The sequence below is a fragment of the Lolium rigidum genome, chromosome 7 (genome assembly GCF_022539505.1).
Source record: "Lolium rigidum isolate FL_2022 chromosome 7, APGP_CSIRO_Lrig_0.1, whole genome shotgun sequence".
Classification (NCBI taxonomy): Eukaryota; Viridiplantae; Streptophyta; class Magnoliopsida; order Poales; family Poaceae; genus Lolium; species Lolium rigidum.
Genome location: NC_061514.1, coordinates 242,737,468 through 242,753,471, shown reverse-complemented (window position 1 = coordinate 242,753,471; position 16,004 = coordinate 242,737,468). Strand labels below are relative to the sequence as shown.

Genomic DNA, 16,004 nt, shown 5'->3' with positions numbered 1-16,004 from the left:
ACACTGATCCTTGAACGGCATGCCAAGAATTGGGAAGTGCAGTGCAGCGTCACCTCCCGTAAACGTAGAAGGTTTACGAAAGGGTGGAAAGAATTTGCACGTGACAACAGTTTGAATCTGGGAGATTTCTGCCTCTTCGAGCTACTGAAGAAGAAGAATAAGCAGTACATCTTGAGGGTTCATATCATTAGGAAAATATGAAGTCTGGTAGGCTGGTCGATCTCTTCAACTGTTGATATTGGTGAAATGTTTGGTATGTTTGATCGAGGCGCTATCTGTGAGACTGTGATGTATGCCTTGTTTGCTTCCAGTATCCAAGCTCGGTCAGTCATGGCTTTGTTTTTTTGTACTTCAAGGAATATGCTACTTACTTGCTGTAAGATGCAGTGCTGTAACAACATGTCTTCTGTGTTTTTAATCTCAATGTGGCTATAGTCTAGGCCGCTACGATTATGGAGTTGATCTGAATTCTTTGGTTTCCTAATCTCCTTTCATCTCCCAGGCTGTGTGTGTGAAAGAGCTCATATGATGCAGATGGAGAACATGATTTTTTTAAAAAAACTAGGAGCCGATGAACTCAATCACTGTACCATGTAGGAATAGGACACATGAACTGCAACTGTTAAAAAAGAAAAGAAAAAGAAGTGATCACCCTGCACGTCTTATCAACGGGCGTCCGGACGATGTCGTCCGGTGGCCATGGCATGAGCTGCATCCGCATGCTGGTCCAGGAGCTAGGGAGTTCCCAAGCGATCTCGTCGATCCGCCCCAGTTGGACCTTTCGTCCTCCTGTTCTCAGATTCAGTTCGACCGCCGCCAGCCGATCTCTTTCAGGCAGAGACTTTTGTTTAGAACCCAATTCAGAGGGAGAAAGAGAGTGAGCTGAGACTTGAGCGTGGTGAACGCGCATCGACATCACTACCACGCTTGTCGACGACCTCTTGGCCTCTTGCTCAACGGTCTCACTATCTGACTTAGCCATGTATCCTACATTTGGCCAATATATATAGAACAGTAATAATGAAGTTCAGGTGACCACATGATTTTCTTTTGGCAGTCGCGTGCACAGTAAAACAAGAACCCAGTCCCGCACGAACCCAACCGCCGCCGGTAGCGCCGCCGGGCAAAGCCCGCGTGGCGTGGCGGTGGCGGCGGTCCTCCTCCTGCTGCGTGGGGCGGTGGCGGCCAGGACCTTCCTCGACGCTCGCGGCGGAGGTTGGGGATGGTGGCCACCCGATCTGCGATGCAGATCTCGTCCGGGCCGATCCACTTCTCGAGCAACGGCACGCCGGGGGTGGCTGGCGGCGATGGCCAGTAGGCGGTGACCAGGTCTTCGATCTGTGCCGCAAATCCTGCTGCATCTCCCCGTCTCGCGACGGCGCGAGGTGGTGCTCCTGGTCTTCTCCCGCGGCTCGAGGACGCCTAGGGCAGCAGCCCTGGGTATGATGACGGAAGCGGTCCTCTTCTTAGCCGGAGATGGTCGGCCAGAGGATGGTGTGGTGGGTCTAACAATTCGTCATCGAGTCCCGGCGGCGTGGCGGAAGGCATGGTAGCCGGCGATGGCCGAGCCATGACTGTGGTCACGGCGGGTTGGTGCCATGTTAACGCATGGACATCCTGGTTTTCGCCGGTGGAGGGTCGGCCGGCTGCAAGGCGTTGCCCATTTGCTTAGTGTCGCTGCTCTGTCTCGGCCGGCCTGGGATGGTCGGCGGCGTTGGGGCCCGACCTGAATAAATGTGGCGGTCCTATGGGTCTCTCTTGTGTGAAGATGAAGACCTCCTGAGGCATGTTCGTCTTGATCTGGCCGAAATGATGAGTTTCGGAAGGCTCCGCCAGCGAATGTACCTTATGTCTGGAGTTTGCTGGATCAGGTGGTATTCGATCGTGCGCACCCATGATTTTATTCCGACCGTTTGATTTCGGAGGGAGCGGCGCGAAGCTCTGTTCTGTGTTGTCATCAAGTGACTTTGATCCATGATGAAGTCAGAAGAAGAGAATATCATGAAGACTGGATTGGAGGACTATCTAAGGAAGGTTCAATTCTCTACGCTGTTGAGAGACTTGCTTGGTGTTCCGGGCTTCGCAACAGTGATATGTAAGTGGGGCAGCAACAAGGTGAAGTTCAGCGTCCTACCTTTCAGGGTGAAAATTTCATGGTCTGAGTTTAATTGGTTGTGCCTGACAATAACTTTGTTGAAGGCATTGTTTTGATATTGAGGACTATCTTCATGGTGAAAACCTAAAATCTTTGATCGGGCCATGACGGCGCTGGTGCACTGTTCCCATCTTAGAGGCGTCGCTCTTGGAGAGTCTGAAATTCAGGTGTTGTCTTGGTGGTGGTAGCATTGCTGTTGCTAGGTGCTGGAATACTGTAGCGGGATTTTTATTTTTTAGTTTTCTCTTTCTCTATTTTGGTGTGTGTATCCGTACTATCATTAGTCTATTGCGTTGTTGCAGAGACTAGGTGCAATTGGTATATTCTAATATTAATATATCCCCTTAAAAATGTACCATACATTTCTCATTATTTTTTAACAGCTAGCAGCGTGACTAGGAAGTCTAGGATACCGTTTTTAGACTAATAGACATAAGAGCTGCCATTTGCTTCCATATGAACGCCGTAGAGACTACTTCGTTGAAGAACATAGATCAAAACACAAAAACGAAGTACATTTGCTGGGTATTGGAGAAAAACATGCAGAAACTAAGGTGGCATTAGTTTGGGCTTTTAGTTGGCTTTCTACTGGGGCTCCCCCGACCTCTCCCCCGATCTCTCCCCCGATCTAACCCTCCCCCGGGTGGCGGCGCCGTGCCACTCCGGGGAGTCCCTCCGGCCCGGCCCTCTAGCCTCCTCCAGCCCCTCCCTCCCCTTGCCGCCGCCACCGGAGGTGTCGCCGGGCAAAGCCCGCGCGGCATGGCGGCGGCGGGGGTTGCAGATGGGCGCGATCATGGGGGGTGGGGGCGGAACTCTTGATCCTTCTGGTGGTGGTGGTGCGCGGCGTTGGCGGTCGGAAGGCGAGGCGGTGGCGCTGGTGGCGTGGCCGGATCTTGGCCTTGGGGCCTGGAGGCGGACGGCTGCTACGCCTTCTCCTCCGCGTGACGGGATGCTACGTCCGCATCACATGGAAGCCGGGGCGGCGGCCCCGGGCATGGCGGCGGCGACCTCCTCCCCGGAGGTGGACGGCCTCGTTGGGATCTGGGGTGGGGGATCTTGGGATCCCACACAGATCTCCGGGGGTGAAGATCTAGTCGACGACGAGTTTCGGGTGACGGGGCAGCCAGTGAAAACCGTGCTTCACTCTCGGGCTTGGCGGATGATGGCAGCGTCGCTTGGCGTCGTTACCTTGTCGAAGACATCGTCTTTGCTTGTCTCGTCACTCCACTCGGCGAGTTCGAGATGTGCGGCTGCCGGTGAAAATCGTGCTCCGACCACGGTCGTGGCGGGCGATGGTGACGTTACGCGTCGTTACCTTCTTGAAGGCATCGCCGTTGCAACCTGCATCTACTCACTCGTGCTGCTCCGGGGGAAACCCTAGATCTGGGTCTCCTGGATCGAACGATGGCGGCGCTACCTGCGTCGTTCTACCTCTTGGGGCATCGTTTTTGGAGCAGCTGCTGGATGTTGGCGGATGTTGGTGGAGTGATATTCATCTACGACATTGTTGGCGTTGAGTCTCGGTGGTATGGTGCTGCAGGGTATCGACGACGGATGCGGGATGATGTATGCGTGCAGGATGGTGGAGCCGTCTGGCGTCCTGGTGGCATCGACGCAGGTCTTGCAAGGTTAATGCGAGGATCTCTCTTGAAGATGGAGTCAAGGAAGACGGCGGTAGCAACTTCTGTGGCGTGTGCGTTGGCGTGCGCTGAGAGTCTGATCGATTGTATGTGCTTCTCACCTGTTATTGGGCGGTTTGGAAAGGCATTTGGTTTTTTGGATGATGTGAGTTGGTATATTGTCACCCCATTCATCCCACTGTAGGTTTAGTGTGGTGGCTTCGAGGTTGATCTTTTGTATTGTTCTTGTAAGATTTTGTGAATAATCTAATAAAAAAAGCCGTGCGCATCCTTTGGATGCAAAAGCTGGGTGATATATCCCCCATTTCGAAAAAAAGTTAGCTTTCTACTGAAAATAAGCCAAAAGCCAAAGAATCAACCAACCAAACAAATTGACTTCGTGAGAGGTTTATAACTCGACTGACAGGAAAAGAACCACGTGCAGGTGTGGAAATCACATTCAGTGAGATTTCGTCAAATTCAACGAATTTCGGTGCTTTCGCCCAAAAAAACTCAAAACTCACTGAATTTCACTTATTTTGGTAGTGGCTAAAATGTTTCCGAAACCAAAATTGAAACCCCGATCTAGGGGGTTCCTGATCTTTATCACATTTTAAAATCAAAGGGGTATATCTCTTTGCCACTTAGGTTGTACTAGTAAGCTTGCACGTGCTCGCACGTCTTCACTAATGCAAATTTATACCTGAAATAAGTCATTCCTCCTATATTTTGAACTTAGATGTACTCTAGTATCGTCTCCAATTTGTTTTTTAAATGTTCTTCATTTGTTTTAAAAGATAGCAATAAAAACATTCTAAACCGCTACAAAAGTAAATCACACACAATGAAATGGGTTTTACATGGCATTGACAGCCATCCTCAACCAGAAGCATGACAATTGTGTGGTACACAAATAGAAAACACCACTGATGAAACCATATATACTTCTTACTGATGTAGTATGATGAATTAACTTCAAATTTACAAAAAAATAAGTCAGCGAGCATCATCCAAAAAAGATCACTAATCAATTTCAAGACCTCGAAATTTCATATGAACGAAACATGTTTACAAATCCCCTTGATTGTGATACATAACCATACAATGTCACCAAAATGACCCTTCCATCCAAATAAGAATCCTGTTGGTCTTGCAATCTGCACATGAAAGAATATAATCACTCTCTCTAAAGCTTGATAATTTTTGTCCATTACAAACTAAGTACTCCTTCCGTCCTACCAAACATGTCAAAGGTTTGCCAAATTTTGGATGTATCTATTTAGTGTCTAGAAACATCTAAATTTTAACAAACTTTTGACATGTTTCCTGGGATGGAGGGAGTATATACTTGCAAAATAATGGTTCGACAAACCTGCACTACCACAGTGCACATAGCCCCTGCGCTCGTTGATGCTCAAAAGAAAGCGAAGGTAGGAAGCACTTGTGTTGTTTAAGTGGTAGAAGATGTACCATTATATTGTCTTAATCATAGATTGCTGTCGTGTATTTGAGGCTTCAGTTAATTCTCTATGCAGCTAAAGTGCACACTCCAACATGTATTGCAATAAATAGGACAATGGTTTACTTCTGGATCATTACTTGATAACTGTTTGTTCACAATGCTTAGAAAATAAAGCTTTGCATGGTAAATATAACTGCAGAATCTTTTAAAATAGGATAATATAATTGCCTATGGGAGTAAGTAAACCAAAAGGATGGGTAAAATGCAACCTAGATGAAACATAAAAAAACACAGTTATTTAGATGAAACATACAAAATTGTTTTTGGGAAATTCTAACAATCCATCGAGGTTGAGAATGCACATGCTTATACACGATATTGTGATTCTACGGCCTAACTGGACAGTTGTGCTTACAATGGTAGAAGGACAGTACTAATTATCGAAGTTTTGTTTGTCAGTAAAAACATGATGCATGATGGTCAATTGGTGATTATCAGGAAGATATACACCAGCTTAGCATATTAGGATGAACATTGACTAATTTGCTATGGTCAAAACACCTTCTAGACCCAAATTTGTGCCTACCAACTGCAATAGAACATTGCTCTGCTTCAAAGTGACATATTAAGAAACCAGGTACAAATTGCATCGGATAAGATGTTCAAATTGACAAATATAGCTATCACCATCATTCCTGAAAATGAATTGAAATATAACAAAAAAGATCCGTATTGAATAGGATACAGAATATTCGGTCTCAGACATTGAACACAGAGAAAGATTGAGGAGAGAAATCATTCCAACCTTATCAAATTCACTACCAGCTTGACAAGCCCCATTATCAAGATAATGAAGTACTCAAACATTCAAAGAAGGCACAATAAAGCCCTGAATATATTCCTCACTACACTGAATCGAATATTAAAAACCTAGAATCCTGGAATGATGTGACTAACCATCTATATGGCTAAAAAATGCATAATACACATCTATGCATAATTAATTTCCAAATATGGTTTATGGATACCATAGGAACTTGTTAAGAAAACATTGACCAGTGCCAGAGTGATGTTTCCAAATAGGATATGCAAGTAAATTATAGAAGGAGACTTTTCCAGTAGCGCACCTAATGCAGAACTCTTGTTCAATCACAACACTTTCTTTATGTTTGTATTGGAAAAAAAAGGGATGAGGCTCAGGTCATACCAATTGGCTCCTGCTATCAACACGTTGTAAAGGAAGAACTTCATGTTGATCAAGGTTGCAATGGAAGCCAGTTATAATGCTAACATTTTTATGCATAAGAGTCGGTTGCACAATTCTTGCCTTTGACTACCTTCTACTATTCAATCTGCAAGAATTAAGGCGCAAGACATATTTATAGCAACAACATGTCATATACCTACAAGCTCACACTGAAAGAATACATGCATCCATGGCGTGCAGTGTACAAGGGGTAGCAAAATGTAGATATTACCACAGTGTACCAGTTCATCAGTTTGTTGTTCTGAAATTTGTTAATGCCAAAAACATTCAAACACTTGTTCATCTTCACAATGCAAGCAGATTAGAGACCCAGAATTTAGCTGCAATACCAAAAAAAAACAATTAAATACATACTCCAGTTGTTGAGATGAGCCATATTAATGTCTAGTCTTAATTACAATACGTTCCTTGAGCTATTGACACAAACACCTAGAATGCAGTATCAAAGAAGTGACGAAGAGATATCAGGCGTAGACATTAAAGGAGACATGCAGGCAATAATCAGAATGGAGAACCAGACCTTGGTGAGTTTCTTAGGAGAGGGAGCACCTGAGGCAACAAAGGAGATAGGCAGATGTGGATAGTGATGGAGGTGAAATTTGTATTTCTATTCGCGCCTGCTGATTGGCAACCACCTGCAGTACACAATGTCATAGTTCAGGAATTGGATATTCTTCATCGATTGCAAAGCACAAACGAAATAATACCAAATTACCGAGGGGAAATGAAGATCTTTTCGAGTTGCCGTGCACATCCCCTCCTCTTCCGGTTTCCGCCGCACCTCCCGGAGAATTCTCGGGCGCCACCTCTATATCCCAACACATCTCCCTGCTCCCCATCCCGATTTCAGAAACCTCCCGTTGAGAAGGATTCTCGAGGTAGCAGAGGCGAGCGATAGGCATATCCAATCTCTCCAAATCTGGCCAAACCCCAAAGCTCTCATCACCTCCAGGAGGTAAGCCCAACCAACGGAGTCGAAGGCCTTGGAGATGTCCAGCTTTAAGAACAGGGACGGGGTCTTAGATGCGTGAAGCTCTTTGATGAGGTTACGGACGTGCAAGAAGTTGTCATGGATGCTTCTCTTCTTCACGAATGCGCTCTGGCACTTAGAGACGATGTTCGGCAGGACCGGCGCGAGTCTGTTTGCAAGAAGCTTGGAGAAAATCTTGGAAAGACTGTGGATGAGGCTGATCGGTCTATAGTCCGAGACGGAGGCGGCATCCGGCTTCTTGGGGCTGCTGGCCATCCAGAAGATGAAGTTGAGGCAAAGATCGAGGCTCACTTGGATCCGGCTGGGAGACGTGAATTCGAAGCTCTTCCACCCGCAGCTAACGGCCGTCGCCGCAAGGTCCACATCCGGACTCTCAACACCGCTTCGGGAGCCGCTATCACCAAGGAGGACAAGGAAGAGGTGCTTCTTGCTCACTTCAAAAGCATCCTGGGCACTAAGGCGGCTAGGCAGGTTAGCCTCGATTGGGAGGGTCTGCAGTATCCGTCCCACGACATCTCGGACCTTGATGAACCATTCAGCGTTGAGGAGATCAAAGATGCCGTTTTCTCTCTGCCCTCTGTCAAAGCGCCGGGCCCGGATGGTTTCATCGGCGCTTTCTTCAAATAGGGTGTGTCTATGTCTCAGCTTGACTCGAGATTTTCAGATCAACTCGTGAAAAGTGCAACTGCAGTTCAAAGAAAAGTGCAACTCAGTCCAGTTGCACATTTCTGGCAGAAAAGTGCAATTACACTTTTTTAACAGAAAAGTGCAACTTAAGTACTTTTTTATAAGTGACTTAGACCTAACAAAATCTCAGTTGACTGAGACATAGCAAAACCGTTTAAAATAAGCTTACTGCAGGGTACCAATTTGATGCAGAGTTGCAGACCACCCAGCTAGAACGCATAATCGTCAATTCTGAAATAGATATACAACATCGATTATCTTGAATAGGCTGACGGATCAGGCAGATATATTGGTGGGCAGAACATATATATTGGATCGTCAATTCTAAAATATATTGTTACTTGCCTGTGGAGCTGGAGCAGGATTTATGGGAGAAGAAACTGAATAGGGAGCGCTGCATAAGCAGCGGCGCCACAGTCCATCGTTCCTTCTGGCTACGTGATTTCCTGGCCGGAAATCGCCCCGCGAACGATCAGCGAGGAACCGAACATGTTGCACGGGTTGGGGATTGGAACATATGTACCAAGCTTTCCTGAGAGAAGGACGGGGCTGTCGGAGAGTCGGACGAAGAGGACCGTCTTGGAGGGAGGCGGCGGTGCTGTGGGAAGCTCATCCTCGGCGAGAGGTGGGATTTCGCGGCGCAGGAAGCATGCCTAGCGGAGCCCGCTGCGTCGCGGAAGTCCGTGGAGACGGCCGTGGCGTGGCAGGCGTCGGGCGGGGAGGTGCGCGAGCGCGGCGGCGGTAGGGGTGAAGCGAGGGGCAGCGGCGGTTGGGGCACGTTCTGTGAAGGAGATGGGGGAGCGCGGGGCTGGGCGTGACGGTTACTGAGGGACGCACGATGGCGGAGCGGACTGACGGACAAATTAAGACGCACCGTTGATATATTGATTAGCGGTGAAGATCATTTGGATCACCACCCTCTCTCCCTTTTAATAGTAGTGGAGATGGAGATTTGTTTATGGGGAAAGGACGTTGCTACACAGTGCCCAGGCACCATATAGTCTTCCACAGTGCCCCTCCCAAAAATAGAAAGAAACAGGTTTGTCTGCCCCACATATTACTAAAAAAGGAAAGTTTGGTCCCCCACGTTTTCTCCTTGACCCAGCGTGCGACTCCCCACGCTTTCCCACGATTTGGAGTAAAATCCCTAACCCCGGTACTTTCTCAGGCCTTCTCTGACGCGCGTTGCTAGTACATGGCAGAAAGAACAATATAAATCTTGTAAAGAATGCATTCACACATGCGGTTGGCAAAACCCAAAAAAGAACATCATATATATACAACTGCACCATCGTCCTTTTAATGCAACAAAACACATTGCTTGCTTTGTAACCCGTAGATGAAAATTTGGCCCCAAGTAATCGACAAGAAGTACCCTTTACCCAGGCCTCTCCCTGCTGTCACCTACATGTAAATATGCCAGCGTTATTACATATGCGGGTTAATCTTGTGTTGAAAAAATACATTCCAGATTATTAACAACTACATTTATAGTTGTGCGACAATGCAGTTTAGATCGAAAACTACATATACAATTCATCATTTGCAAACTACATATACCATAGAAAAGAGTGATGTGGTTTAAAAAAAATTAATCAAGGGATGGAAGAATAACATGTATCAGAATAAAAAAATACATCAGGTTGAATCAAGAATAAACTATCTAATCTGACCCAAAACTTGTGGGAATAAAAATAGTTCATTCTTTGACTAGAATAATACATCACATATGCAATTTTTAATGAGAAAATACATCATGTTCAATAAAATAAGTTCCGGAAAGAACCATACTGTCTAATGTGAAGCAAAACTTCGAGCGATGCAAAAGTACTTCCTGAGATATAATAATACATCCTGCACAATATAATCATGAAAATACATCATGTTGGATAAAAACTTCAAGAAAGAAACCTACTGTTTAATCTGACCAAAACTTCAAGGAATATAAAATACATTCTATTAGGACATAATAATACATCCATATGCACATGTTTACTTACTGTCGAAGCAAAAAATCAGATGATCCCTTACTGTACAGCTGGGAATGCTTTCAAAACCAGACCAAATCCAACCTAAATTGTATGAACACATGTGTACCAACTAATCCAAACCAAACTAAAAGCTGCATACTAGGCCAAACCAGACTACAAAAATAATCCACCCAAACACATCCAAAATAGTTCCCAGCTACCGGTTCAATCCACATTTTCGGACCCATCTGCATGTGTGCTCTGCATCAGGCAACAAGCATGCTGAGCTGCCGATGATTGCGGACAAAATTCTCAAAAATACAACGCTAGTTACTGTCTAGTCATATGACCATCAGGTTTCCTCACTAAAGAAGCTTGCAATCTGCAGTAATAACTCACTGGTACTTAGAACTAGTGTCGTCCTTGCATCAGTAGCCCACAAAAAAGATAGTTTGAAGCATAAAGGAAACCAAGGATGTAATAGAGTGCAAGACCGTGAATCAAGTGTTTGGAGCGGGTTAGTTACCATGTTGGTAAGAGGCAGCTGAGCAGCAGTCATGTTGTATGGTACGCCAGAGAAGCCTCCGTCGATTTCGTCTTGAAAATCCTCGAGAAGGTGACCCTGCAACACAGCACAGCCCACGGAATTTCTCACCGGCTAGAAGAAACAACAGAGAAAGGCAAGAAAATACTATAACCTTTCACAGAGGATGGAATTGGAAGCTTCAAAAATAATAATGATAATAGAGTGCGGCATGAGCTAGCTAGTCTCCAGAAAATACATGCATTCAGATTCAAATGTATACCATTGGGATATGTTGCACTTTGCATATAGGAGAAAAATATGTCCTAGATAGTATTGATAACAAAAAGGCATGTGATTTAGGTGCAATAAATACATACAGTGGAAAAATGCAACTAGTAATCTCTAAGAGAGTAGCATGTATTTTAGGGGCAATTTTTACATCCCGTAATAAGAAAAATAGAACCCACAAAACTAGTATTCTCTAAGTCTAACACATTGCATGTATTTATATGCAATTTTTACATCCTGTGAGAAAGAGAACCTACAAACTACCTATTGTACGAGTAAATATGTAAATGCATATACAGTAGCAGAAGTTGTACATAGTAATTATTTGCAAAAGGTACATCTAATACTAGTGATTTATGGGTTTGTTACATCAATGAAGCAATTGCAAAAACCCATTGTAAAAGCTTATGGTAAGATAATAAAAGTACATCCAATGTGTAGAATAACACTGTAACCATTTGAAAAAGGATATATTTATTGTCCTAAATTTACAACTCACGGTTATTCAGTACCGCCTCTGAATAAAAATGATCAAAATTTCGTGTGTAAAAAAATACACCCTATATACAGAATTTTGCAACTAATTCTGGTAATTTATACATCCTAGAATTGATAAACTACATCCCGATCGGCCACTACAGCTTCATAATTTAATTAGTTACATTCAAAATCAAGAGAAATACACCTTAATCTTTTCATCATTTAGATGTGAAAAAAGCATAGAAAGTACATCCAGACTTGGGGCAAAGTTACTATTATATAATATGAGAAATTCCATGCAACTGAGACATGTATTGATGGAGACGTCGGTCTAGAGTGGTAGACTGAAGAACTGTACAAGCTGAATTTACATGGTGGCTACTTTGAAGAGCTTTAAATTACCTGGAGATTTCCCCCGAGTGAGCCATCGCTAGCCCATCACCGGACCCGCGAAGTGCTCGTTCGGTGGTGGCGCACCTGACTGTACCGTATCAAGCGCGTACGGCGTGTTTCCATACCGATTGACGTGCCGGGCGGCGGCCGCAGTGTACCGACACTACCCTTCCTCCGATGAGGAGCTGGTGCTCGCGGCGGCAAACGCCACGGACAACAAGGCGAGCGCGGCCTCTCGGATCGCGGCGTCCACCTTGGGCTGGATCTTGAGCAGCGCCAGCGCGTCCTTCCGCGGCCACCAGTTGCCCGCCGACGAAGACCTTCCACGCTAGCCCTCCTCGCCGCCGGGTAACCCCTCTTGGCCGTCGAATCTCCTAGAACTAGATCCTCTGACCGCTGCCCCGAGCTCGTCCATCTGATGGCGTTGTGGCTGCCCAGGCGTCGGACGACGAACGCAAACCACCGCCACCTCACTCGATTTGTCTTTCCACCGGACTATTTGCCGCCGACGAGGTAGAATCGAAGGAGGTGAGATGGAGGAGGGAGCTTGCGGGAAGGAGGTGAGGTAGGGAAAATGGGGAATTTTGGTCGGGTTGGTCGTTGACTATCATCCGGACACGGCGCTACATGTGGAAATATATGACCGAAGGATCCTGATCGGACGGAGGAAGCGAGGGAGCACTCTGTAAGACAGGAGCGTGCCCAGGCAGTTATTAGATTTGCCGATGGGGAAAAGGCACCGAGACCATCTGTCTAGCCATATCTCTCCCTTTGTCAAATGAAACAAGCGACAGAATCTATACCTAATAATAAAGGAGCTAAAGTTTTTGCCAAAAAGTTTCGTCAACGCTTTTTTCGGGACCGTTTTGCCCTCCCACCAAACTACATATTACCCACTCTGCCACCCCAAGTTAAAAAACGGTTTATATAAAAATATGCAGCGTCCGGTCCGTCGTGCGGCGATTTACACAAAAATAACCCAAAACTGAAAGAAAAGCACAGACTGACCCTCTGGCGAAACTATTTCACGAATCTAACCCTTTTGTGTGGCGCCCCTCTCAAGGGCGCCACACATGCCCATGTGGCGCCTCTATCTCTGGCGCCACACACCCATCCGACGTGGCCCGTCGACGTTGAGCTGGTGACCCCGATCCGACGTGGCAGCACGAGTGGCGCCGTTCTGGCCGGCGCCACACTTTGAAAGTGTGGCGCCCCTGGCAAGGGCGCCACACATTCACTTAAGTTTGGGCGCCGCGCGCGCCCGGCCCGACTCCTTCTTCTTTCTTTCTCTTCTTCTCTCCTCCTCCCCAACCCGGTTCTCTCTCTCCTCCTCTCCTCCCCCACCAAATCCACCACCAAATCGTCGGATCCGTCCGTGGAGATCGTTCCCCATCCATTTGTCAAGGTAATCTCCTTCAAATCTTCTCCATTCATCCACTAATTTCATAGATCGGGCTAGATTTGGACATGAACCCTAGACATGTTTTTTTTTCTTTTGTGCACTCTATATTGTATTGTTTGTGTTGGAGATGGTAGCCTCATGTATGCATGTGTTTGAACCATAGATGTGTAGAAATCTACATATGAAATTTCACATGTATGTGTATGAACTCTATGTATGTATGTGTATGTATGTGTATGAACCCACATGTATGCCTAGTATTTGTGATGGAGTAACTCATATTTGTTAGTTGAATGGATCGTAATATGGTTCAAAAATGTAAACATGTAGGATGGCCGGTGCCGGAGGACGGGGAAGGGCGGCCGCCGCGGTCTGGGCGCCCCGGGCCGGGGAAGGGGCCGCCGCGGTGGAGCAGACAAGGGCCCCACGATCACCGTCACCCGCATCCTCCTCGTCTTCGCATGACGAACGCCGCTTCGAGTTCCTCCTCCGCATCGACGACGACCCACTCGGCATCAAGCGGCTACCGGACAAGTTCGCCGAGTTCGTCAACGGCGTCGAGCCGGTGCACTTGCAGCCTACGGAGGCTAGCCGCAACTTCGCCGCTAGCCCGTGGAGGTCCTGTTCGACGGGCGAGGGCAAGATGTACCTGCACACGGGGTGGGACAAGTTCGCCCGTGACCTCCACCTCGAGCCCGGCTGCCAGCTCACCTTCCTCTACGAGGGGGACGGCGAGATGATCGTCAAGGTGTTCGACGACACCACCTGCCGTGTGCAGTACCCCCACACCGGTGAATCCGGCTCCGACACCGATAGTTAGAACGTCGAGTGTTGTCAACTCTATCTTCGTTGCTTCGTGTTGTTTGAATTCTATCTTAAATTGTATGAAACTATGTGCTACGATGTTAGGTATGATGATGTTATGTCGATGATGTGTGTACGAAATGGCTGTTGATATGATGTGTGTATGACATAGCTTTTGACATGATGGGAGTTTTGTTAAAATATGGTAGGATTTTCGATGGTTTTAACACATGTCAATGAGTGGCGCCCTTCCCACTGGCGCCACATTGCACAGTGTGGCGCCCGTGGCATCGGCGCCACACATGCATGTCTAATTGCCCAAAACATACTGTAAGACAAATCGTCTGGGACTTAGCCGTTTTGGCGAGGCTCTTTGTGTGGCGCCGATGCCACGGGCGCCACATAAAGAGGGTCGCCAAAACGGCTAAGGACTTATCGTCCGGAGCCCCTGGATGTTTTCGACCCATTAGTTCATATAAGTTGGCACGTGTGGCGCCGATGCCACGGGCGCCACACTTGCATGTGTGGCGCCAGTGGGAAGGGCGCCACACATTGACTTGTGTTAAAACCATGAAAAATCCTACCATATTCCAACAGTTTTGACAACAAGAACATTGCACTCGAATATGTACCACACATTGACACAACATAATGGTTCAAGCCGACAAATAAGGTTCGACGACATCAAGGTTTCAATTACAATAAGGTTCAACGACACGAAGGTTCGAGAAGATCAAGGTTCGGACAACATAAAGGTTCGACAACAAGAACATAGCCAAAGGGACATCACCTGCGTCGCAAAGGCTCCCTCCCCCTTGCCTTCTTCTTCTTAGCTTCTTCGACCAATTCTTCCTTCTCCCCTAAGTCACGAGCCAACCGAACGACCGAATCGAAGAAGTGGTGGCGCTCCTCCGTCTTTGCGGCTTCCGCTTGAGCTCTCTCCTCCTTGATGCGTTCAGCCTCCCTAGCCACCTCCTCTAGGTGCATCCTATTGGCCCTCTCCCTCGCAATTTTCTCAAGTTGGCAGCTCCTCGGGAATTTTATCCGTGCCTCGCGGTCCCGTTCGGCCTTCAGCTTGGCATTCCTCCTCTTGTGGAACAATATGTATTCCTCATACTCGTTTTTGCATACGGGCACTCTCCGCCATCTTCTTGTCTTCCTCCTCCTTCTTCTTCCTCTCTAGTTCTTCCTTCTCCTTCTTCCGCACCGTCCTTACCGCCTCCTCCCAAACGGACTCCTCCTTCTCATTGCCCTCCCATGCTCCCTTGCCCTTGGTGGGTTGAGTTGCCATACCTGTAAACCAAATTGAAAAACCAAAGTTAGTCATGGAATATGAAAATAGAAAGTACAATGCAATGACATAACTTCGAGACACATACGGATAAGGCACCGCTAGGTATCGTAGCATACTAGCACCGCAACGGCCACCTCTACTAAGCCCTACGTGAATCCTTTGTTGCCTTGGAGCTTGTCGCCATTGTGGTTGATGCCTTGAGGCTTGTTGCCTTGGAGCTTGTTGGCTAGGAGCTTGTTGCCGTTGGGCTTGTGTGCTTGGAGCTTGTTGACGCGTTTGGGTTGGAGGAGGTTGACGCGTTTGGCTTGGAGGAGGTTGACGCGTTTGGCTTGGAGGAGGTTGACACGTTTGGCTTGGAGGAGGTTGACGCGTTTGGCTTGGAGGAGTTTGACGCGGTTGGCTTGGAGCTTGTTGGCTTGGGGTTTGTTGGCTTGGAGGTTGATTTGAAGCTTGTTGGCTACTTGATGCTTGACTTGTGCTAGCATCATTGCCCTTTGATTTTTTGCCGGATGTGCACTTCCTTTTATTGTGGCCCTTACTATTGCAGGATCCACAATTAGTTGGCTCGCGAGCTTCTTGGAATAACTTGTTTCCGGAATGACCCCATCTATCCATATCTCCGTGATACCTCTTTGTCTTTCTTCTTCCACGTTTCACAACCTTCCA

At 47.0% G+C, this 16,004-nt stretch overlaps 1 protein-coding gene and 1 long non-coding RNA gene across 2 annotated transcripts; both read right to left on the bottom strand.

The window, feature by feature from the left end:
- Positions 1 to 4,783: 4,783 nt before the first annotated feature.
- Positions 4,784 to 8,603, bottom strand: LOC124669594. Its single transcript, XM_047206178.1, has 6 exons — positions 8,527 to 8,603; positions 8,361 to 8,412; positions 7,219 to 7,358; positions 7,024 to 7,138; positions 6,444 to 6,823; positions 4,784 to 4,931 (listed from the first exon to the last, which is right to left on the bottom strand). The coding sequence occupies exons 1-5, from the start codon at positions 8,579 to 8,581 to the stop codon at positions 6,820 to 6,822; spliced, it is 366 nt and encodes a 121-aa protein (XP_047062134.1). The 5' UTR covers positions 8,582 to 8,603; the 3' UTR covers positions 4,784 to 4,931; positions 6,444 to 6,819.
- Positions 8,604 to 9,864: 1,261 nt separating this feature from the next.
- LOC124678987 lies at positions 9,865 to 10,789 on the bottom strand. The gene is made up of 2 exons (XR_006994738.1): positions 10,678 to 10,789; positions 9,865 to 10,035 (listed from the first exon to the last, which is right to left on the bottom strand). It is a non-coding gene; the product is annotated as an uncharacterized LOC124678987 (long non-coding RNA).
- Positions 10,790 to 16,004: the final 5,215 nt, after the last annotated feature.

Bases quoted from the DNA above. Each gene is read 5' to 3' on its own strand.
- LOC124669594 (XM_047206178.1), bottom strand. From the start codon at position 8,581: ATGCAGCGCTCCCTATTCAGTTTCTTCTCCCATAAATCCTGCTCCAGC. The intron at 7,359-8,360 runs GTACCCTGCAGT...TTCTCAACGGGA, and splicing joins TGCAACTCTGCATCAAATTG to GGTTTCTGAAATCGGGATGG. The intron at 7,139-7,218 runs GTAATTTGGTAT...TGTGTACTGCAG, and splicing joins AAGATCTTCATTTCCCCTCG to GTGGTTGCCAATCAGCAGGC.